Raw genomic sequence first — 24,199 nt, 5'->3', positions numbered from 1 at the left:
GACTTATCCATGCTGCAACTGTAAGCAAAATGGTAATGCCATCTGAAAGTGAGGGTACAGCTGGCTGGGGGTCAGCCACTCTGCTTTTTTTGTGACAAGATCTCCTTTCCTTTCTCTCTTACCAAAGCTGCACTAGCCAACAAAGTCAAGAGGAAAGATACCCTAGCCATGAAACTGGGCAACATGGCTCCCAGGCAGGAGCTACCAGAAGAGAACACCACGTTTCCTCGGAAGAGCAAGGAAGAGTGGCAGGAAATCCGCCAGCAGATTGGGACGACACTGATCAGGTAGGAAGGCAGAAGGAAGTGTGCAATAGGGCCCAGTTAGGGATTGCGTGGGAAATGTCCCAGGTATGTGCCATTTTCCTCTCTAAATTTGTACTAAACACAGCCACGCATCCAGCTGCGATCCTAGGCAGATCTTGCACATCTGGCCTGCCAGCACTGGAAGCAGCAGGGCACTTTCTCTGCTTCCTGAAATCAAAGCCATTCAGACATGCTGCTGTTTAAGTATGCATTTATTTCTTGCGTTTTATGTCCTGCTTTTCCACCGAATGGTACTCAAAAGTCACTAACCACAGTAATTCACATACAAGGCAATGAAATACAAAATAAAGTAAATTTTCTAGAGCTGTACAGGAAAAGAGCAATGTGTGTGAGCCTGACACTTTATTCGGGCTCATTGGGGCTCCTCCACATAGTGCTAAACCATGGTTACATGCAAACTACCTTAGTGTGAAGAAAGATGGGGAAAGCCACAAGTTTTCTTGTAGTCGGTGTCAGAGTCTTCTTTTGTGCTTTTGTCCTAAAAGGATGCACTTGTGATTTGCCTTTCTGCCCCTGCTTACTCTTAAATTAGGCGATTAAGTCAGAGACCAACAGCAGAGGAATTGGAGCAAAGGAATATACTTCAACGTAAGTAGAAGCTTCTCCATGTGCTTATTTTCTAAGGAGTATTCAGATCATTTCTATAGCACTCTGGCTCCAAGGCATTCTCCCTTGGCTGCTGTCCCAAACACTGTCCTGCTGCAGCGTTGCTTGCTATTCCTGCCATGCAGCATTCTTGCTACCGTACCTGTGATTTGCATGGAAAGTTTCATTTGAATTTCCAGCAGACCATATGCTGCAGTAGGTGATCTGGATTGCAACTAATGAATAGCGCACAGGGCAAGCTCTTCCTGCTTGGCAACTGCAGGTGGTAGAACTGCCTTTTGTTGCAGGAAGAGGAGGAAGAATGCTGTTTTAATATGGCGGCCTGCTTTTTATAAAATATTTATAACTGGTGGGTGGTTGTGGTTGTTGTTTAGCTGTATCTGTTTTTAAATTCATGTTCTGAGCTGAGAGATCCACAGCCCCATAGAAAAAGCCCTACCCGCTAAGGCCTTCCAACCTGAGCTAAGAGGGATACAGCACACGAGTGAGTCTTCCCCAGATAACCTAAGGAGGAGGACATGTGGAGAAGGCGGAGCCCAAGCCATAGGACTTTAAATGTAAAGCAAACTCCAAACTCTCCATAAATTGGATCCAGGAACACATTGGCAGCCAATTTAGATTGTCAGCAATGTGGGAATAACATGATTCCTGGAGGGTGGGGTGGGGCCAAGCAGGAAATCAAACTGACGTGTTCTGGACCAGTTGAAGTTTCTAAACTGTCTTCAGGGACAGGTCCTGTGTAGAAGCATTTCAGTAATGTCATGCTGCTACGTTCTGTGGACTAAGGCAATAAATGCTATTCTTCTTCTGCAATTCTAGTGAGGGATTGTCCGGTGATAGTTGGTTTCCTCTGCTTGGATTTATCCAGAGTCATTTAATAAACTGTCTGATGCTGGGAATGAGTGGTCTAAAGTAAAATCAGTGGATCAAATTGTTTCCAAGGGAACAGCTTTTTGCATGGAGGGTCTATAAGGAATTTTGCTGGGTGTGAATGGGCACCTATATTACCTTTATACACACAAACACACCAAGTTCCTAACACCTCCTTCATGCAAGAGACCAAATCTGTAGAAGCACTTGATCGACAGGGGTGTACCATTCATAGATCAATAATTGCAACATTTTATTAGTTAATGCTAAACTTTGTTGGGAGGAAGGAGAAGTTTCAGACATCGTCAATCATTTTTCTCTTTCACAGAAAAAAATGAGGCTGACCGGCAAGCTGAAAAAAGGGAAATAAAGCGCAGGCTCACCAGAAAGGTATTGGAGCATCACGGGCTGCTGGGAATTCTGTACTGCTTTATCAATATGTTTTTAATTTAAAAAAAGTTTCATTAAACATTACAAACAAAGAAGAAAACCGCACAAAGTTATTTCATTTACAAACTTATACAAAGCACAGCGCAGAAGTAGGGGAAAGTATCCACCAATGTAATATTGTAAACACTGCTCTCCTGCATGTGAAGAGTCATCTTGTGGCAAGGATCCTGCACCTCATGCATTACCCCACTTTCCACGAACTCCCACATGGCCTCTGCACAGTGGAGCCTGAGAGTCTACAGAGTAGGCTGCCGTGCCCCATATTTCTGAAGGAGAAGAGCAGAAAGCAGACCATCTCAAACCTACCCCTTTTTGAGACACCCCAATACCTCTCCTTCTCTGCATAAGGTGATTGGAGAGGGCCATGTCCCAAAATTAATTAATTAATTAATTATTATTATTATTATTATTATTATTATTATTTTAAATATTTTATTATTTTCGCATTAGACAACAAAAACACAATACATACACAAATACACAATAAGAAGAAAAACATAATAAACACTTTAAACAAAACCAACAAAAAATGAAAGAAAACTTACCTACATAAACAAGAACAATAAACTATCCTTATCCAATTCTAGTTTCTATCTTCTTTAAGAGGGGGACTTCCCCCGCTCCCTCAACTGCGTTCAGTATCAATATACTTTAGTAACTTTGTATCTTTTTTCTTAACATTACCACTCTTCTTAATAGTCTTTAGGACATTAATTATTCAAATATAATTCATTACTTAAACATCCTATCCTAAAACATTCTTAAACATTTAAATCATTCATAACAATACTTCTTGTATACAGTATTATCTAACATCAACTAGCTAAAGCCAATTCACCAAGCTAATTCTGCTCAAATGTCCAATTTTACACAATTTTTTAAATAGTCCTTAAATTTCTTCCAATCCTGCTGCACCTTCTCCCTCTGGTCTCGGAGTCTCGCGGTCAGTTCAGTGAGTTCCATAAAGTCCATTAGCTTCATCTGCCATTCTTCCACTGTCGGGATCTCTTCGCCTTTCCAGTTTCTTGCAAGTAAGATTCTAGCAGCTGTTGTGGCATACATAAAAAACACTCTATCCTGACTGGGTATCTCGTGATTGGTCATGCTCAAAAGGCAGGCCTCTGGTTTCTTACTAAAGGTAATTTTCATTACCTTCTTGAGTTCATTATAAATCTTCTCCCAGAAAGCCTTAACCTTTGGGCATGTCCACCACATATGATAAAAGGTACCTTCCACAGATTTACATTTCCAACACATATTACTTGTAATCAAATGTAATTAATCCAGGTCTCCAATTTCTGTATATATAAAAAAGATAGGGAAAAACCCCAACCATACTGAGTTGCCCCAACAAATGACTTTGTTCACATTTCCTTCTGTACCAGCTGTGCTAGTGGAAGCCAGTCAGCACATCAGGATTATGCCTGGGAGATGACATTTGCTCCTCATGGTTTTGTTTTGGGCTAATCCTTATTTTGCAAGGCAAGAGGCATCTTGTGGTTTTGTTGACTTAAGTGAGTTTTCTCTTCACAAAACCACTCACCCACCCTGTCCATACACCACACTCACCCTCTTTCCATATCTGATTATTGGGAGGCTTTGCACAGGACAGATGCACCAAGGCAACTCACACTGTTCCAAGTCACTAGACTGGAGCAACTACTTGGATATGCAGCGCTGCCACGCTAGGACTTGTGACACAGGATTGGTGCAACGCTTGTGCCAGGATCCACTTTAGCCTTGTGAAGCACTTGAAGTGTCACTTGCAAGTCACAATTTCTTTCTCTCTCTGCCTTTTAGCTTAGTCAAAGGCCTACTGTGGCTGAACTGCAGGCAAGGAAGATCCTGAGGTTTAATGAATATGTGGAGGTAACAGATGCCCAGGACTACGACAGGAGAGCAGACAAGCCATGGACCAAGTTAACCCCTGCTGACAAGGTGAGAAAAGCAAATGTTCTCTCTGCCCAGCCTGTCTCTCCACACCTCTGTCCCAATAAATCTCTGCCACCCTCAGATGTCCAAGACCTCCTGTCTTCTCAAACGACTTCATCTGCACCTTACAGACTGGGGTTGCCTCTCAGAATACTTGTATGACATCACCTGTCATTTCCTTCGAAACCCAACTTTTCTGCAATTCCTTTCGCCCCTGCAGTAATGAAACCCCAGTGTGTGTTTTGTGGCTGTGTGCCTTCCTGTTCTGGTGAACCTCTGGACCTCCAGATGTTGTTGCACTCCAGCTCCTATCAGACCAAGACACTGTGGCTGGTGATCAGGAATGATGGGAATTATAGTCCAAGAACATCTGGAGAGACACATCCCTATTTCCCATCAAAGCTCCACAGTCAGAGGCAGTAGGCTTCTGAATGCCAGATGCTGAAAACTGCAAGAGGGGAGAGTACAGTTGAGTTCAGATCCTGCTTACAGGCTTCCCATAGGCATCTGGTCAGCCACTATGAAAGCAGGATGTTGAATTAGATGAGCCTTTGGCCAGATCAGCAGGCGGACACGGGGCAATGGATTCAAACTACAAGAAAGAAGATTCCACCTAAACATTAGGAAAAACTTCCTGACAGTGAGAGCTGTCCGACAGTGGAATTTGCTGCCAAGGAGTGTGGTGGAGTCTCCTTCTTTGGAGGTCTTTAAGCAGAGGCTTGACAGCCATCTGTCAGGAATGCTTTGATGGTGTTTCCTGCTTGGCAGGGGGTTGGACTGGATGGCCCTTGTGGTCTCTTCCAGCTCTATGATTCTATGATTCTTCTTAGGTTCAGGTATGTGCATCTGAAGTCAATACACGTTCCACCCCTGCCTGTGTCTGTTTGCAGTTCTCTATTTGCTCACCTATATAAGATACTAGATTTTAAACTTCTCAAGGAACCTCCTGCTCTCTTGTGTTCTGCAAAAGTGCCACACACATGGGAGAGTGCTATATTTCACCACCATGTTCTTCATCATCTTATAAGCTGAGCCTTGCCTATGTGCAAACTTTCAATGGATTTGTTCTGTTCCTCATCCTCTGGGCAGTGAGGAACATCCTCCTTGCTGCCTCCATTTCCGGCTGTGGCTCATGCCTCTTGCAGCACCATCCATTCACCCGCCCCTGCATAATGAGGTTTCCTGTGCTATATTGCAAAGGTGGAACCAAATACCATGATGACCACAAAAGCACTGATTATAGTCTGATAGAGCTTATTATAAATAACAGTCTGATACACCTACACAAAGAAGCGCCACCTATTTTATAGGTCCATGTGTTTGCATCTGTTGAAGAGGCTCTTTGATAGGGGGGCTTGTTTGCTGGGCAAGAGCGAGTGCCTTCTCGGTGGCTGCATGAAAACTGTGCAACAATGTTCTGTTGGAAGTGATTATTCTATCTGCACTTCCATGTCTGTGTTATACACTATATCGCAGGGTGTTTTGTCTTGATATTGGAGTGTGATATGAAATGTTCTGTTTGTTGGAAGCCGCCTTAAGTGATGCTTATGCATTAGAAAAGCAGGGGAAGCATTCTTACATAACCAAAATAATAAGTAAGTAAATAAACCATACTGAAACCCCCATAAGTAATGAAGCTGCCAGAAACCCAGTGTTTCCTGCCAGCTGTTTCCCCACCCAGGGCCCTTCTGGTCTCCTGACCGATTCTTTCCTTTCGTGCTTTGATCCTGGCTACTGGTCAGACCATCCAAAGAGGAAGTGCAGCACAATGGCTAAGGTGGGTTGCTTCTGATAGGATGAAATAGACATAAGGCAGACGTACAAAGCTAGGACACCCTGCTGATTGGATAGCACTTGTCTGGGCTGGAAGTGCTCAGATCTGAACTGACAGGGCTCCTTCTCCCCGCTTCTCCCCATTTAGGCTGCTATCCGAAAGGAGCTGAACGAGTTCAAGAGCTCTGAAATGGAAGTCCACGAAGAGAGCAAGCAGTTCACACGGTGTGTAAGAGGGAGGCGCCCACTTTCCTTCCCATGCTTCTTTCATAGGACTGTGGTGGCTCCTGGCATTCCCACTAGTCTTCCTTGCCATGGTCAAGTTTGAACCAGCATCTCATCGCCTCTCTATTGTGTGATGTCTGGGGGTGGAGAAAGGGCAGAAACTTGCCCCCATGGATTCCCCATATTTAGTGAGCTTTGGACATGCCCCTGCTAAACCCATGTTTGGTGCATGTTGTGCAGCAGGCTGGAGCCAAGAAGGCAGTGGGTATGCTCTGGGTGGGGGGCAATGGAGACAAATTAGGCAGACATTTGCTGATAGTATTTGATGGTTGGCCAGCACCATCTAGCAGTGAGAGCTGGACAGTTGCAGTCCTCATGTGCTGAGGGCATGACGTGGATGTGGCATGCAAGACCCAAAGGGGGGAGGGAGGCGTCCAAGTCCATTGCCATTCTCACAAGCACAATGTGATTCTCTTGATGTCTCTTGCAGGTTTCATCGGCCATGAATCTTTTAGAAAACCCGCTCCCCAACACTGATAGATGTGCCAGAGAAGATTGCTGATGACTTGTGGCATTTGCTGGTTGCCCTCTCCTGAGCTGAAGAGGAACCTTTGAGGCTTGTCTAAGATTTGCCTTCAGATCATATCCAGGAAATGACCTCCTTCAGGGAAACAAGAGAGGGGTGGGGAGAGCCTTGTCCAAAAGTCGCATTTCATTGGAAGGAGTTTCTGTCAAGTGCCATCAAATCACAACAGCGGGGGGGGGGGGGGAGGGAGAAACACTATACCTCAGATGAATCAGCAATACTCCCTGCTTGTAGCTGGGTGCCCTGACTCACGTTAGACGTGGACAGCTCCAGCGTTTGAATGGATAATGCCCCCCCCTTCCTGTTCTGCTGTAAATAGTATGTTCTGATCTGTTTCATAGGCTTTTTCAAAGGAAGAGATAATATTGGAGCAGGCTTTGTAGGTAGTGAACAGGAAGCAAGAGTGTGTGCCTGTTTATGTGGGTGGGTGGGTGGGTGGGTGAGAGAGAGAGAGAGAGAGTGCTTGTGTGTGCATGTGCTCTGTACAAAGGAAACTTTAAAATACTGTCCTAGCAGGAAACTGACACATTATGGGAGATTTTGTTTTTTGTTTTTGCTTATGTCTTTTGGATGTACTTAATATGCAGAATCACTACTGACCAATTTTAAATCATCCTGCAGAAAAATTGTATATTTCTTAAATGGCATATGCTGCATTTTGAGAGAGAGGGACAATTTTTAGACAATTTTTTTTTAAGATGGACAACAAAAAAACTTGTAACATTGAGACCTCTTTTTTCTGGTGCATACTTAGTCCTATATAACAGGAACTGCAAAGCCTAAAACAAGTTGCCTTCAGGAAGCAGGTGGCATGGAATATATTGTATATATATAAAAAAATCATGACTTCTTCCTTTTCTTTTTAAAAACGTTCTGAAAGTAGAGTGGAATTTGCCTTTTCTTAGTCAAGTAGCAAAATGTATTGGAAGTTCCAAATGTCACGTGCTTGAGAAGGGCATGAATTCGACCTTTTCGTATTTATAAACGTTAGCAAATACAGCATCCCTTGATCTCTCGTGGAATGTTTCTGAATGATTTTGGCCAAGCCATTGCAGGCTTGGCCACCCTTTCGTGTGAGAGGCTGGGAGGGATTTGGATGCGTGTTAACGTAGGTCAACTTCCCCCAGCTTCAGGCCTTCCAGATGTTGTTGGCCCATAACCATTGACCATTGCCAGCTGAGGCTGCTGGGAGTTGTAGTTCAACATCATTTGGCAAGCCTCCATTTGAGGAAAATGGATGTAGGTGGTTCCGTGTTTGACAACTGCTTTGGTTGCACAAGCCACCCTTGCAGAACGCGATGCTCTACCAGTGGGTAGGCAGCGCACAGGCAGCTCAAGGCTGTGTCCCGTGCCATTCTATGCTTCCTCGCCGTGAGAAGAGGCTGTTACATACTGCTGAAGCCTACCCAGTTGCCAAACCTTCTGGTGGGTAAGATGCAATAGAAGAAGAAGAAAAAGGGCTGCTATATCTTGCAACAATCACATAAGATAAGGAGTGTCAGGAGGCACTGAGTTGGATCCAGATTAAATGAATTTAGAACCCACTGGAATCCATAAAAATAAGATTGTCAAGACTTAAAATACCATTGATTTCAGTGGGGACTGCACCACTCACTTTATCTGAATCCAGCAGAATACGTTTTCATGAGCAAAAGACGAAAGCCTGGAACACTCTTTGCTATACCACTGCAGCAGGAGACAGGTAAGTGGGTAATCTTGGGCTATAACTGCCATAATCTGGCCATTGGCCATGCTGGTGGGAGATGGTGGGAGTTCTCCACCCCTGTGTTGAAGCATCAAGAATCCCATTCCAGTATGTCCTAGTTACCTTTCTGGGCAGACCGGGGATACAAAGATCTCAAACTCTGCTTTTGTACCTCAAGGGTTTCATTCTACCCCTCAGCTGACCTTTTTTTGTTCTCTCTTTCTCCCTCCCCCCCCCAATATCCTTTTGTTTTTTGAGCACTGACTTAGTGAGAATATTTTGCATGGGGTGAGGGGGGTGGAGTTTGGCTTGGTTGCCTTTAAGGCAGAGGATGGACAATCTGTGGCCTTCCAGATTTGTTGGACTCCTATTGGTCCCAGTCAGCATGACCAAACGCCGGGGATTGTGGGAGTTGGAGACCAGCATCTGGGAGAGCCCACAGGATTCCTACTGCTACTCGAATAGCATTTATTCAGGAAGAGTGCAAGGAGAGAAGCTATTGTAGACATCAGGGGAGTGCTGAAGCGCTCTATGCCAGAACTGCTTTTTCAAAGTGTGTAAAATATATTTCTGTAGAGCAGATCATTGCATTGTATAGCTGTCTTCCTTTCAATAAGATTTTATGGAATAAATTTTTTTTAGAAAAGAAAAAGCTTGCTCTTCGCTTCTCCCTCTCAGTTGCATCACCGACTGGTTACCTTACAGCTCTTGTGCAGTCACTTCCCAGATACAGAGAGTGATTTGGGGTGTCAGAGTATCATAGAATTGCAGAGTTGAAAGGCACCCCAAGGGTCAGCTAAAGCATTCCTGACAGATGGCCATCCAACCTCTGCTTAAAAACCTTCAAGGAAGGAGAGGTTTTTAAATTTCCAACGAAGGAGAGGTTTGCTACCTCTACACCCCCTGTAGAGGTAAAACCTATATTCTAAAAAAGTGCAGCTACATACTGCCCCCCCCCCCGTGTCTTACAGGTGGAAATATGGGGATTATTGTATCAAATCTACTCAGTGCAATGCATTCATTTCCTCTGCAATTGCTTGTCCTAAACGGTCTTAGAATTATTATTTTTTAAAGGGAGATATAGGTGAGTTCAGTGCTTTTTTTCTTTAAAAAAATGTTTAGGGGTACTCTCATTTTCCCACTCATATTGAAATACTGCCCATCAATGAGGCCAAATTTAGATTCACAAAATGTTTAGGGGTATGTGTACCCCTGTGTACCCCCCAGAAAAAACAGCACTGGGTGAGTTTATATGTGCAGAAACCCTTGGTGTTGTGGTGTAGTGGTTAAAAGCGGTAGTCTCCTTTTCCTTCTTCCCCCACAACAAACATTCTGTGAGGTGAGTGGGGCTGAGAGACTTAAAAGAGGTGTGACTAGCCCAAGGTCACCCAGCTGCTGCATGTGGAGGAGCGGAGACACGAACCCGGTTCACCAGATTACGAATCTACTGCTCTTAACCACTACACCACACTGGCTCTCAGAGAATATCCCATACCCACCCTAAATGCCAAAGACATCCCATTTGGTTTAATGCACAGACTAAGAGCACTGGAGCTGGGTGAGGGAGACCTGGTCCCAATTTGCCACATGGCAAGCAGCTTCTCTAGAGGATCCTGGCACAGCCGCTTCCATTACTAACCTGACTGGGCAGTTGGAAAGATAAAATGGGACGACCCTGCGCAAAGCTGCCCTGGTCTCCTTACAGCAGCTCACAAAGCAGCTGGAAGCACCCCAAGAACAAAGGTGACCTTACCAAATATTTAGCTGCCTTATGCAGCGCATGGTGCAGATGGAACATGTTCGGTTCTGCCCACCAGGTGACTTTGAGGACCAGCTGCTTCAGAACAGCCTTTGCTGCCTGCAATGCAAGAAGAGAAGGGTGAGAATCCCAAAAGAAAGACACCCCAAGTCATAGATAGGGAGAGGGAGGGAGTCAAGAGAAAGAGAGCAAGCTGGAGAGGTTAGTCGGCCTCAAAAGTGGACATGTCCATGAGGTTCCGGAGAACAATCCATGCAGGCCCTCACCTCTGCCACCTCTTCTGTGTCCTACAGGTGAATGATCACATTCACCACTTCCGCAATGCCTTCCTCCAGCAAGCAGGGGCGCCACTGCTGCCCAGCCCTGCCCCGCAGCAGCCCCATGTGTCGTAATTGTCACTGCACGAACCAGGGCTTCGTCCTGAAAGCAGGAAACAAAGAGGAACCATGACCACAAATTGTCCCTTCTCACTTCCAAAGGTGAAAACGTTAAATCCATGCCCCCTTTCCACCTGTGTCCAGAGGAGGCCCATGCTGAAGCTAGGATAAAAACCAAAATGAGAAACTTTTACAATAACAGTGTCAAATGCTGGCTCAGTCCAGACTATCCACAAAGGGAAACTGAGGCAAGCAGGAGGAGATGAACACACCATGATTTTCTTCTGAGCACAAGATGGACTGATCAAAAGGGGGAGGGAAACTGAGCAGGCTGGCAAAGACCAGCATTTCCTCTCTTTGGGCACCAGAGGGAACCAAATCCACATGCTACCATGGGAGAATGGCTTTATCTTTGGGTATCTCCCACTCGCAGATGAGCTGGAGCTGTGGGTCCTGTGGGCAAGTGAGTGGCATCTGCAGGTGACATCCTCAGGTGCCAACAGTTGCAGCCAGACCATTCCGCATCCTGATCTGATTGGCCAAGAGGTGGATGGCGTGGCAAGCCCCTGCAGACCATCCCATTGTCCACATTATTCTAGGGTGGTGTTTTCTTACTTCAACCTGCCTTGAGGGCTTCTTAGGAGCCAAACAGTGGGATGAAAAATATGGAATAAATAGCCTGCATTCAGAACACACACACACACACAAACCCCTATAACGCGCATTGAAAAAGAACAGGAAAAAAGTACTCATGTGGCCAGTTAGGGTGCAATATTTGCTAGCCAACCCCCTGATATACTGTAGGCCGCTCCTTTCTTCCCAGAGAGTTTGGGGAAAACTTGATCTATTAAGCCCATCAGCCCTGGGTGGACATAGGTAGTTGGGCAGCTCAGTGAGCTCAATAGAGCCACCTGCAGAATCCAGGGGGTCCTGCACAAAAGATACGGTCTTTTCAAATACCGTATTTTCCGGCATATAAGACGACTGGGCGTATAAGATGACCCCCAACTTTTCCAGTTAAAATATACAGTTTGAGATAGACTTGACCGCAGATTCTCCACCCGGCGTATAAGACGACCCCCAACTTTGAGAAGATTTTCCTGGATTAAAAAGTAGTCTTATACGCCAGAATATACAGTATCTCAAACCTCACATTTTGGAGAACAGCTGCATTTCGGTTCATGTCTTGGTTTGGGAAGAGCAAACATTAAACAACCTGTTTAGATTGCCCCCTCCATCCTTCCCTCTGGGAGTCACTGTATCGGATTCCAGAAACAGAGTTATCCCTCACAGGCTGAGCTTGTGCACTTGCTGGTTCTTGTGCTCCAACCAAACGAGGAAGTGCTCCAGGGTTTCTTCACCCAGACGGTTCTTGAGCAGCTAAAGAGACCCAGAGAGAAAGATGCTTACAGGTAATAGATTGTCAGTGGTAGGAATATGCCCTCGGCTGCAAGGTCCCCAGCCAGGTGATGCATTGTCTTCAGGAGCTGCTCTGGAGGCAGGAAGGCGCCAAAGACCTGAGAGAACAGACGGGGCTCAGGGATGCCATGACAGGCAGACTTTGCAGCAGAAAACCAAGGGTACCAAGCAGCAGAAAGAGCCGGAAGGGTTCCCAGTGCAGTAGAACTTCATTTTAGTCTCTCTCTCTCTCTCTCTCTCTCTCTCTCACACACACACACACACACGGGTTCATTGAGTGTTGTGCTTGTGTGACTAACTTGTGCTTGCCAGGGTAAGAGCATATCCATTATTCAAGAATAACTCGGGGGCTGGCCTTCCAGTTTGGCTGAGGATCAGCTGAGCCTTGTTTATCACCTACCGGCCCCCCAGGTTGTTTGTATCTGCATGCCTCCAATGGAAAGGCTATGGATGAGTTGGGGTCTATTTCCCCCATTGTAAGCTGGCAGCCCCTTGCTGACCTCTGTCCCAATGTGGATCTGAATCCTGCAATCAAATGGATGCTGGCCAACCCTCGTCTGGGCTGGCTGAGTTTTGGTGCCCAAAAAGTTGGCCTCCTACTTACACCCTTCTTGGAGCTAGAGGAATCTCAGAAGGCTGCATCTGCACTGTGTGTAAAGCAGAATCACACCATTTTAAACATGGCTTCCCCAAGGGAGCAGGAGTTGTTAGGAGGTCCCTATTTGCCCCACAGATCTACAATTTGTCTCATCCTCTTGTAAAGCCATCAAAATCAGTGTCCATCACTGCATCCTGTGGGAGCGAGTTCAAGTTCCAGAGCCACACTCAGTTCTCATTAGGCTGGTTTTGGAGTTGCTCCCCTTAGGTTTTTTTAATGATTATTATTCTGTACTTCTGCAAACCTTGGGGTTCCTCTTAGCCAGGGGTGGGTCACCTCTGGCCCTTCAGATGTGGTTGAACTACAACTCCCATTGGCCCCAGCAAATGGGACCAGTGGGCAGGGATGTGAAATAAACAGTCTATGGCCTTTTAAACTGTGTGTGTATGTGTGTGTGTGGGGGGGGGAGTGTTATTGTTACACTTATTTTTTGTGTTTTTGTACTGTAAACCACTCTGTGATCTTTGCATGAAGGGCGGTATATAAATTAAATAATAGAATAGATAAATAATACAGGTATAATAAAAAGTATATCTGTGTTTAACAGAAACTACGGAGGACAGCCCAGTTCTATGCATGCTTACTCAGAATTTGTGCCTGCATGCCAAGGCACCAGAGCCAAAAAGTTCCCAGGAGAACAATAAATCACACTGACACAGAATATTTGGTTTATGGGTTCAAATAGACCACAACTTTATTGGTTACAGATGTGAGTGGTTTGGCTTAGGCGCTGGGGTGAAGCCAGGCTATGTCTTGACACTTGCTCATCTGCAGGGAAGAGTCAAACACCGATAGGGGGTGCCCTATAACTTACCTCTGATAGGTCCCTGAATTATGGTGCTGGAGGAGGAGTCCCACGGACTGCAAGAAGATCAAACCTATCCATTCTTAAAGAAATCAGCCCTGAGTGTTCACTGGAAGGACAGGTCCTGAAGTTGAGGCTCCAGTACTTTGGCCACCTCATGAGAAGAGAAGACTCCCTAGAAAAGACCCTGATGTTGGGAAAGATGGAGGGCACAAGGAGGAGGGGACGACAGAGGATGAGATGGTTGGGCAGTGTTCTTGAAGCGACTAGCATGAGTTTGGCCAAACTGCGGGAGGGAGTGAAAGATAGGCGTGCCTGGCATGCTCTGGTCCATGGGGTCACGAAGAGTCGGACACGACTGAACAACAACAACAACAACAACAACAACAACAAGGCAAAAACCAAATGGCTGGTATCAATTAGCCAAGTGGAAAAAAATCCTACCGGGCCCCAACAACATGATGACTGACAACTGCCATAGCAAGATCATATCAGAGCAAAGCACGAAAAGAGGGTGCCACAGCCAAAACGACAAGCAGCAACACAAGGCAGATGCACACACTCTCAAAAGCACCCACACAGTAAATGCAAATAAACACGAGTGCAGCCGCGGGGGTGGAGGTGGGGTGGGAAAGTTCTCACAAAATCCACAGAGAAGCAAGGTGTGTGTGTGTGTGTGTGTAGCAAAGGGTGAAGCGGGGAGGTAAGGAGAAGCAACTGGAGAGGGGGGGAATCCAAACGATCTCACCCAATCTGAGCCTTGTGGAGAAGGGAGACTTCTGAACTAGCAATGCCTCCTGGCAATTAGCGAGCGGGAAGCCAAAGGCAGAGTAGAAGGGCGGTGGACGCTGCTTCAGTAGCCCAAGGAAAAAACGCGCTGCTCCCCAGCTGTAAGTCGCCCGCCTCACAGCTGACTGCAGGCAGCTAGCCCGGCTGCTAAGCTCTGCTGGGGAAGGCAACGAAGTTAAAAACAAAAGGCTTATAGAGGGGGGGGGGAAACTACCGAAAGAAAACCGCAGGCAGAACTGGTGCTGATCCGAAAAGGCTAGGAAGAGTGAGCAGGGACGCCAAAATTAAATGACCCAAGGCCACACCTACCCTGGCCGCGGATTGGCTGGGGCTATCCCCAGCACATAGACAGCATCTGAAAAAGCAGAGACATCTATGGTTTTCCCAGTAGTGATGTATGAAAGTGAGAGCTGGACCATAAAGAAGGCTGATCACCGTTCACCGAAGAATTGATGCTTTTGAATTATGTTGCTGGAGGAGACTCTTGAGAGTCCCATGGACTGCAAGAAGATCAAACCTATCCATTCTTAAGGAAATCAGCCCTGAGTGCTCACTGGAAGGACAGATCCTGAGGCTCCAACACTTTGGCCACCTCATGGGAAGAGAAGACTCCCTGGAAAAGACCCTGATGTTGGGAAAGATTGAGGGCACAATGAGAAGGGGACGACAGAGGATGAGATGGTTGGACAGTGTTCTCGAAGCTAGCAACATGAGTCTGACCAAACTGCGGGAGGCAGTGGAAGACAGGAGTGCCTGGCGTGCTCTGGTCCATGGGGTCACGAAGAGTCGGACACAACTAAACAACAATCCCCAGCACAGATGACGGGCAGGCTGTGATGCGGGGGGGGGGAGGCAACGTACTTCCTCCCCACTACGCCGGAAAACTGTCGAGGCTCGGCTGACCGGCTGCAACGCCGTACAGCAGATAGGTGAACGGACTTCTCAAGATAAACTGAAACTTAGTAAAACCATCAGTGTTTAATAAAAGATGTAGGAGCCCAACCCTTCTCCCCCCCTTCCTCCCTGCCAGGAGGGTGAGGCGAGGGAACGTGCGGCTGAGTGACGGGGTGAGCTCACCAGGTGAGCTCATTAGAACCCTCGACAGAAGGCAGCTCCAGGAACAATGCCGATGCGGCTTCGCCCCGCCCCCCTCGCTGTCCCGGAAGCGGCGCTCCCGCATCCAGGAAGTGACGTCACCCGGCGCCTAGCCGGAACCTCCCCCTCCTGGTGATGGAGGAAGAGGAGGTTGCGGTGGGGAAGATGAAGCAGTTTCACGGCGGCGTCAGCGTGGGGGTCGGCGGCGGTGCCGGGGGAGCAGGGCTGGATCCGGAGCGCTGCCGCTTCCCTTACTGCGTGGTGTGGACGCCCATTCCCGTGCTCACGTGAGTAGCCGCCCCCTTCTCGGGACGCCGCGTCGGAGACCCCCCCTCCCCGCGCACGCTCAGCCTAGCCTACTCCGCAGGGCTGTTAGGAAGGTGAAATGGGTTTTGGGGGTGGGGTGGGGGGACGACACGGGCAGTTTTGCAACACTTTCTCTGGGTCTCTTTTGGAAGGAAGCGGGGCTCGAGGTATTGTTGTTTACGGATTGCCCATTAGCGAAGAAAGTTCTCTGGGCCGCTCACAAAATAAAACGGAAGGTCGAAATAACGATTTAAGCATAAATGTGTAAAAGACACAAAGATAGGACCAGGAATTATTGAAGCAACAGCTCCAATTCTAACAGGGACGGGATGGTGGGGGAGAAGGGGGGGGGAACAGCAGCAGCAGAGACCAAAGATGCCCCTCTGCATTTTCCTAAACACTTTTCTTCAGGGGCAAAATCAAACTTCAGAAGTTGGATTGTTGGATCATATATAAGACAGTGTTCATCAGAAAAATGTGCTGTATCAAGTAGTTAAGTAGAGTATTGGGATCTGTTCATTTTTGAAATGCTCCCCCTTGTGAAGTAATTTAAAACAAAACAAATAGTTTAGAATGTGGTGTGTTTTTTGTTTTGCTTTTTGGTCTACACAGCTGGTACTGTTGCTTGGGTCCATTCCCCACCCCCCACCCCAGGTTTGTTATAGTAATTTTGTTTCTCCATTGTGGACAGAATCTTTTTTTCCTTTCCTGCTTACAAAAAATAGTACATGGGGGGGTTCACTTTGGTGCACTTCGGATGAACAGTAGGTTCAGAACAACAGAAAGACATTAAAGAAATATGTGTGTACAGAGATAGAGATGGATAGATAGCTCTGGATTTTTAGGATTCAGCTAATCACTAAAATAATAAATATTCCTTAACCCATTTGAGCATTCCATCCTCAAAGCTGTATAACTGCCACCTTAAAAACAGCATAATTTCATCTTTATCAGAATAGCTGATGAAGCTGAAACATTTTGCAACATAAATTTAAAATACTCTTCTTGTTAATCACAGCAAAGACACCTCTGACTTTTGTGTAGCTTGAATGTAGCCTGCTGTACAAAGGTAAGAGTTACTTTTGTTGCTCCACCCATTTTGTTGCCTTTGGCCCCAGCCTCCCCTAATGTGTAGGCCTTTTAAAGCTGCCTGCCAGAGAGTGTGGACCTTGGACTGAGAAAGGTTCTCCACCCCTGATGTAGGAGTTCTGTAGTCAGATCTTTGAATGGAGGCTTTATACTTTAAAGAAGCCATGGTTTCCTGCTTGGCAGGGGGTTGGACTGGATGGCCCTTGTGGTCTCTTCCAACTCTATGATTCTATGAACCCCAACTTGTAGAGATATTCAACATTTTCTCTCTGCTGGTCTCATTTTTCTGACCTAAATGTCAGATGCACGCTCTCTCTCTCTCTCTCTCTCTCTCTCTCTCTCTCACACACACACACACTGCTGCTACTACTCTTGTATGGGGAAATCTAGTATTATCTGTTTTTTCCCCTTCTATGGAGCAAATGGGAGAAGGGTGTTGATGTCGGTTTAGATTGGGAAAGTGGCTATGGGGAAAGAGTTAAATACCTACCCTTGGAGCCAGTGCACTAATTAAAATCAGTGCTCCACACAGCCGCTTTGAATAGCATTTAAAGAAAAGCTTTGGGATCTTATCACAGGTAACTAATAGTGTATTTCTTGCATTAAGATGGAAGTTGGTCTCAATAACCTTTGAGGTTTCTCCCAGCTCTATGATCTCCCATGTTGTTTCTCTTTGGGCCTTAATGTGGCAGGCTTTGGTGCCTAGACCTAATGCACCCTGGGGTGTAAAAACACAAACATGGTTTAGGTATACAGAAATTATATTTGTCCAGTATTGCAGGTATTTACATAACTCAGAAATTATTTTGAAAGCCTGAAGGACAGAAGAAGAAAATGTTCCTTGACTCTTACAGGTCAGAAAAAGATCCTAAACTTTCTGACCAGGTGTGGGGAACCTATGGTCCTCCAGATGCTGCTGAACTACAACTCCCAACAAACATGGCCCAATGGTCAGGGATGATGGGAGTTGTAGTTCAGCAACATTTGGATAGCCGCAGGTTCCCTATTCCTCTTCCTTGGTTATATGCAATCTTCTAGGGCACACCTCTGGGGCCCCTTGTCCATAAAGCTGGTGTGCAGAGGATGTCAACTTCTTCAGCTGGTACTGACAGTGTTCTGTAGATTGGCATGTGGGGCATGATTTAATCCTAACCATAACTACTCAGAAGTAAGTCCCATTTAATTCAGTGGGCCAGCCTTACTTCCAAGTAAGCCTTAGTTATCTTCTGACAAATATGCTTGATGGCTTTAAAGACTATGGACTCTGCCCAACTGTTGCTGTACAGTACTTTGGATGGGATTCAATTGCATACCACCCTATTTAGGTCACAAATTAGGCTGCTCCAGTGAAATGAATCAATGTCTTCCAAAGACTGGTGGGAATAAAGCTCCAGCTTTCTTCTAGGATGCTTCCAGACTTGCTATTTTCAAGTGAGATTCAATCACATACTGGCAGATCAATTGGGAGGTCTTGCAGGACAAACCTACCTCCCCAAAAGATCAAACTTAATGGAGAAACACACTGGAAAGTGTGTGGTGACACTTGCTTTGGCCCAACATTGTCTAACCTCCCCAAAACAAATCAGGATGAATGTTCAATAAATTGTCTGCAACTGCCCATAGGTTACAAAGGCTTTCTTCCACCAGATCACCTGGAGACAGAAGATTCCTACTTATCTACTTGTGGCCTGGAAAGTAGTTGTTTAGAAGTCTGAGTGTAGCCTGTTCAGGAGGAATACATATAGTCTACAACCATTCAGAGCACAGGGAACTTGAAACAGGAAAAAGACCAAATATCCCATCTGATTTGTGCCCAGGTTAGGTCCTGCTGGCTTTGATGGATTGTCAGAATTGTCACTGTCTCTCACCCTGTTCAGTCCTGTTAGGCCATGGCCTTGGGCAGCCACTGCAGCATCTTTTTAGCAACTTCCCTTCAAGGACAAAAAACTAGCCCCCCTGATACTTGCTTTTCTTCTTTTGGTAGATGGCTGTTCCCCATTATTGGTCACATGGGCATTTGTACCTCAGCTGGAGTCATCCGGGACTTTGCAGGGCCGTACTATGTCTCGGTAAGTAGAAGCTTGTTCATGTGGATTTGTTGGCAACCACTGAGTCGTGGCCTATAATAACCTGGCAAGTGGTTAAATAACAAGACTGAATTGAGATTCATCCAGGTGGTCATTTAAAGGATAAGACTGGGCTCTCCACCACCGGTGTCTCCTTCCTCTTGTACACGAAACCTGGAGGCTATAGCAGTGCAATCATATACTTCTCTACTCAAAAGCAAGTTCTCTTGAGTTCAATGGGATCTATTCTTTTAAGTGTGTATAGAATTGCAGGGTTAGCTTCCTTTTCCTTCCAGTAGCTCCAAAGAGTTCTGAAAATTCATGTTTGGTTACTAGTTTCAGAATGTTCTGAAGCAGACAGATGCACAAACCTCTTGGCCTCTATCTCTCAAGAGATAATAAACATTGAAGAAGACAATCCTGTTCCAAGGCCCCAGCAAATTTAGGAAAAGAAAACATGAAGGGGGACACGGCCTATTGCCCCTAGTTACACGAGATGCACACAGAAGTCTGTGGTCCAAAGCAGTGCATCAAAAACTACTCACATGTGGCCTCCAAGCACAACACCTACTTAAAATGGGTCTTCCCAAGGCAAAAATCCTTATTGACCAGCGCCTGAAGGATATTGAATTGCAGAATAATCTGGCCTCTATCAAGAAATTTAGTGCTTGGTACGCTTATCTGCCCCCCTCCCACTTCGAATCTCGGGCACCATACTTGTCCAACCTAACCATCCCAAAATTTAGGCGGGCCTTTACACTGGCCAGACTAAATATGTTACCCTCAGCTGTTCTTGAAGGTAGATACCAAAAAATTCCAATCGAGATCCGGCTATGCCCCTGTGGATCCAGCTATGTAGAGACTGTGTCACACGTACTCTTGTCCTGCCCCCTATATAAAGATCTGAGGGATGAGACCATCACGCCACTCCTATCTGCCATCCCGGGCCGCTCTTGTGAAGCCAAATTGTTTTCACTTCTAGCCGACCAGAACAGCTCGATAACAGAGAAGGTTGCCAGATTTATCGAGAGAGTAATGAGATTGAGAGCTGCTATCTGAACGACAACAGTGTAGTCATCCGGATTCCCAGCATAGGATTTTATTATTATCATTATTATTAATATTTTACTATTTATGCTAAGTTCCAAGGAGCTATTACCTTGAGTTTTAATAGGTTATAAGGTTTTATTGGTAACCATATTTGTTGTATTTTTGTTGGTGTTTGTCTTCTAGATGCTATGGCCAGTCGGCTACACAAATAAAGTTTGAATTGAATTGAAGGGGGGCTGGTGGTGGGAGGGGGGGCGCAGTAGCTAATTCGTCTGACTTACGTGTCAGCAATCTTTCAAACTGGAGTAAGTTTTTTGGCACCAAGCACATCCAAACATCTATTCACTAGAACAGACTGGTGTGTGTTTTCCAAGTCAATCTTCAACCAAGGGAGGGGCCCTTGTAGGGAAGGTTTCTGTGGGCATTAACAGCCCCCTGTTGCAATTCCTCAGGACCCAGGATTATGTATTTAGTGATATGAATTTCTTTATGCTGCTCAGGAAATGAAGTGTGCTTATTATTTTCTCTCCTACCCTCTCTAGGAAGACAACATGGCTTTTGGGAAGCCTGTAAAGTAAGTGCTGTTTTCTCTCTGCCCTGTCCTGGTGCATTTACTTGCAAATAAACTGTAGCCTATCCACAGAAAAGCTGAGCAATGCATGCCGTATTTTAGCTATTAAGGCAGACTAAAAATTCAGATTGCAGCAGAGAACTGCGACCTGTGCTTCTCAGTGAGGAGTATAACATGAAGTCTCTCCTTAAGCAGCAAACCTGCAGCCGCCTGAGGTTCCAGTGTAGTAATAATAATATTTCTGCTGCTTTGAGAATGGATGGAATGTAATTTATTGGTGCCCACAGACTAAGACAAAAAGCTGCTGAAACTTCGGAATGAACAGAACCCTTTTGGGAGATTCCAGATCTGTAATCCTTATGGAGAAGACAACTATCATATCTCTTCAAAGCTACACACACCCCTTTTTGCCCAGATCCAAGCATAAGGAGCAGGAAGGGCTAGAAGATGCAGATCCCCAATACACTGGGAATCCTCTTTGGGAACCATCTTATTTCCGGCTTCTGAAATTCCACCCATGCACTTTCTATATTGTGTGTGCAGCAGTAAGGGCTGGAAACAAGTTTAAGTAGGGAGAGGGTTTCTCAGGATGTTAAATACTGCACCCAGTTATAATTTCTGCACTTACATTACCTAAGCACAAGTAATGGCTGATGAATACACACGCAGCACAAGCACATATACACACAGCCTTGCTTTCAGAGTTTCGGGATCTAAATTTGCAGAGATGTCATTTGAAAATCCTACTAGCAACGGAATTTATTATAAAGGAGAATGTTGTGGGGGGGGAGGGAGCAGGTTGTTGAAAACAAACGTGAACTGGCATCTTTAGTTCTCTTCTCTCTCTCTCTCTCTCTCTCCCCCCCCCCTTTCCCAGATACTGGAAGCTGGATCCCAGCAAAGTGTATTCCTGTGGCCCTAATGCTTGGGATACTGCGGTGCACGACGCCTCTGAGGAGTACAAGCACCGTATGGTGAGGTGACTTCAGTACTCAAATTGGCAGGGTCACATGCACCCAAAATTGGTTTGGGGCTTGCTACTGATCAAGAAACCTTTTGGAAATACAAGCTTGCTTGCCAGCTACTGAAGATAAACGAGGAGTTGTGAGCCCTTCTAACTGTGAAAACCCTGCATCATGGACCGGCAACCTGTGGTCTTCTCAGATGTTGTCACCCTCCAACTCCCATGAGCCCCAGCTAGTTGTTTTAGATTGTTTCTAATATTGTTCTTAATGCTGTAGCCTGCCCTGGGACCCTTAGGCTGAAGGGTGGGTAATGAGTACGTATTTAAAAATAATTAATAATAAAAGTATCATCAGCAGTGTGCTTTTTACCATTTCAGCACAACCTCTGCTGTGACAACTGCCACTCTCACGTAGCCCTGGCCTTAAACCTCATGCGATATGACAACAGCACTTCCTGGAATATGGTCAAACTTTGCTTCCTCTCCCTTCTATATGGAAAGTATGTAAGGTGAGTAGAAAGCTCGGCTGTTGCTGTGAATACTGTGGCGTGCAGAGGTGCAGACTTTGATCAGGGGCCTTGATCTCCACCAAGCTTCTCCAGTACTTAGCAGTCTGGTGACTGGTTCTGTTTATTGGGGTTTGAAAACTGTTCGACTCTTAGAATCTGATGGTGCTTGGAACATCAAGCCCTTCTGGGCGGCAGGTTTGGTCCTGGGGTCAACAGCAAGCGCTTGTGATGAGTGGCCAACTTTATGGACAGGAAGTCGGCGGCTGTGGACAAAACCTGCTAGGAACTTCACCTGCGCAGTTGAAAAAGCATAGCCAGTTAATGTATTTTCTCCAGCTATTCTTTTCTAAAGTACAGCTTGGAAACAGAGATTTCCTGTGCTGGGAAAAAAACCAGAGTTACCTGGTGTTTATGCAGATTTAAGTAGGTTCTGAACTTAAATTGCACACAGACACTTTCACCACCTTGTACACAGGTTGGAAATAGCCCACCCTCCCACCCCAATCCTGGGAACTGTAGATTACCTTTTACAGAGCCAAACCCTGGACAGGCTCCCAAGATTCTTTGGGGAAAGCTGCGTGCTTCGAATGTATGGCACAACCTTCCTTAACAGGCTCAAGTAAACAAAATAGGAAATTCTTTCCAGTAGCACCTTAGAGACCAACTGAGTTTGTTCTTGGTATGAGCTTTCGTGTGCATGCACACTTCTTCAGATACACTGAAACAGAAGTCACCAGATCCTTAAATATAGTGAGGGAGTGGGGAGGGGTATTACTCAGAAGGGTGGTGGGAATGGGTGATCAGCTGATAAGTGTGGAAAACCAGTTGACGACTCTAAACGGCTGCAATTAGTCTGCAATTAGGCTCAAGTAAAGCCGAGATGACTGGCACAGCTTGTTTTCCCTCCTGTGCTTCCAGTTTCCCAACAACCCTCTCCAGTTTCTGCCCCATCTCCTTCATGGTCCCACCTGCCACTTACTCGCCCTGCTCCCCTCTCTTGTTCTCTAAATCTCTCTTTCTCTCCCTTGCAGCATAGGGGGCTTTGTGAAGACCTGGCTTCCTTTCATCCTCTTTTTGGGGATTATCCTGATAGTCAGCCTGACTCTTCACTTGCGATGATGGACAACGCCAGCGTTCTCCCCTCTCTCTTTTGAAGTCAAGTCTTGAAAACTCTGGCTCTCCGAGCCCAGGAAGGCTGTGGAAGTAAGCTGCGTGGCCCAGAAACCCGCAGAAAAAGAAGTGCTGTGTAATAACAACTCTTCCTTTATCCTGGTGGACTTTCTTTTCTTCCCTCCCCACCCCCTTTTCTTCCTCATAATTCTTCCCTTCAAACATCAAGGGAAAGGGGGGAGCCACTGCATCTTGCTTCTCGCCAAAGGTCTCTTCTGGTTCAGAGTTCCTGCGTAGGGATGCACGACCTGGACTTGGATTTGTAGGTGGTGCGGCAAGGACTTTGGGGATGTCGCAGTAGGCGCTGGGGCTGGTTGTAAGCTTCCCCAATCTCTCGCAGAAAGCTTCTCGAGGGCACTTTGTGAGGAATGATAGCAGTGGACGCTGTGGATTGTGGGTTGGAGTTGGAGGGGTTTGGTTTTTAAATCTGCTTGCGCTGGTAAATTAGGTTTGTGGCATTCTTGGTCGTAACAGCATTCCTATGGCTGGGTACCGCAGCGATTGGCAGCCTGAAATGACAGCCTCGTTGCTCAGGAGAGTTGGGGTTGCCTTCAGTCTTCGCTTCTGCAGATAGGACTTTTTACCATAGTGTGGAGGTTGTGCCCTCTTCTCCTTTGCACATGAAGTGCATATTTTTTATTTTATCTTTTGCTTTTAATTTGTGACCTTGAGCTGTTCTTGTGGAGAGTTCTATTAAGACATCTTGGTCCCCTTCATAAAACCAGTTCCCAAAGATTTTCTGCATGTGTGTGTGATAGAAACAGTGTGTTCTACCCACCTGATGGTTAACCTCTTTGGTTTATAACGTAGTTCTGCACAACACTGTGCCTTGAAAGACTAGAAACAAAACTTGCCCCAGGGAGATGCCTGATTTAACCCAGCGAAGCTGCAAGTCCTACCAATATGAAGTATGTTCTGAAGGAAGAGAACCATTCATTCAAGAGCCGAGTTCTCTCGTACTGCTTTCCAGCTAACTGGAAACAGGGCAGTCTTCAGCAACCTGGGGACCTGGTTAGGTTTTGCACTGCAGCTCCCATCAGTCGCAGCTAGCACATACTGCCCGGGGCTGATGGGAGTTGTAGTCAAAATATCTGGAGGG

The 24,199-nt window shown here is 46.0% G+C and overlaps 2 protein-coding genes across 4 annotated transcripts in view; both read left to right on the top strand.

Annotated features, from left to right (window-relative positions):
• PHACTR4 (phosphatase and actin regulator 4) overlaps positions 1-6,946 on the top strand; it is an 86,758-nt gene extending 79,812 nt beyond the window's left edge. For all 3 annotated transcript variants that reach the window (XM_033157874.1, XM_033157873.1, XM_033157875.1), the window contains 6 exons: positions 128-287; positions 859-914; positions 2,131-2,192; positions 4,053-4,190; positions 6,106-6,182; positions 6,673-6,946. In XM_033157874.1, coding sequence (XP_033013765.1) covers positions 128-287; positions 859-914; positions 2,131-2,192; positions 4,053-4,190; positions 6,106-6,182; positions 6,673-6,688 — 509 coding nt within the window. In that variant the 3' untranslated portion in view covers positions 6,689-6,946. The remainder of the gene's footprint in view (positions 1-127; positions 288-858; positions 915-2,130; positions 2,193-4,052; positions 4,191-6,105; positions 6,183-6,672) is intronic.
• Positions 6,947-15,477: 8,531 nt separating this feature from the next.
• On the top strand, positions 15,478-23,197 carry TMEM222 (transmembrane protein 222). The gene is made up of 6 exons (XM_033157871.1): positions 15,478-15,662; positions 18,755-18,839; positions 20,429-20,460; positions 21,335-21,431; positions 21,800-21,930; positions 22,962-23,197. The coding sequence occupies exons 1-6, from the start codon at positions 15,511-15,513 to the stop codon at positions 23,047-23,049; spliced, it is 585 nt and encodes a 194-aa protein (XP_033013762.1). The 5' UTR covers positions 15,478-15,510; the 3' UTR covers positions 23,050-23,197.
• Positions 23,198-24,199: the final 1,002 nt, after the last annotated feature.

The sequence above is a fragment of the Lacerta agilis genome, chromosome 8, assembly GCF_009819535.1.
Source record: "Lacerta agilis isolate rLacAgi1 chromosome 8, rLacAgi1.pri, whole genome shotgun sequence".
NCBI lineage: Eukaryota > Metazoa > Chordata > Lepidosauria > Squamata > Lacertidae > Lacerta > Lacerta agilis.
Note: the sequence above shows the minus strand (reverse complement) of the source record. Positions and strands in the feature narration are given on the sequence as shown.

What these genes read in the sequence shown, in the direction of transcription:
- TMEM222 (XM_033157871.1), top strand. Translation starts at nt 15,511, where the DNA reads ATGGAGGAAGAGGAGGTTGCGGTGGGGAAGATGAAGCAGTTTCACGGC. An exon ending in CAGGGCCGTACTATGTCTCG is followed by an intron (nt 18,840 to 20,428) that starts GTAAGTAGAAGC and finishes TACCCTCTCTAG; the next exon opens with GAAGACAACATGGCTTTTGG. An exon ending in GCTTTTGGGAAGCCTGTAAA is followed by an intron (nt 20,461 to 21,334) that starts GTAAGTGCTGTT and finishes CCCCTTTCCCAG; the next exon opens with ATACTGGAAGCTGGATCCCA.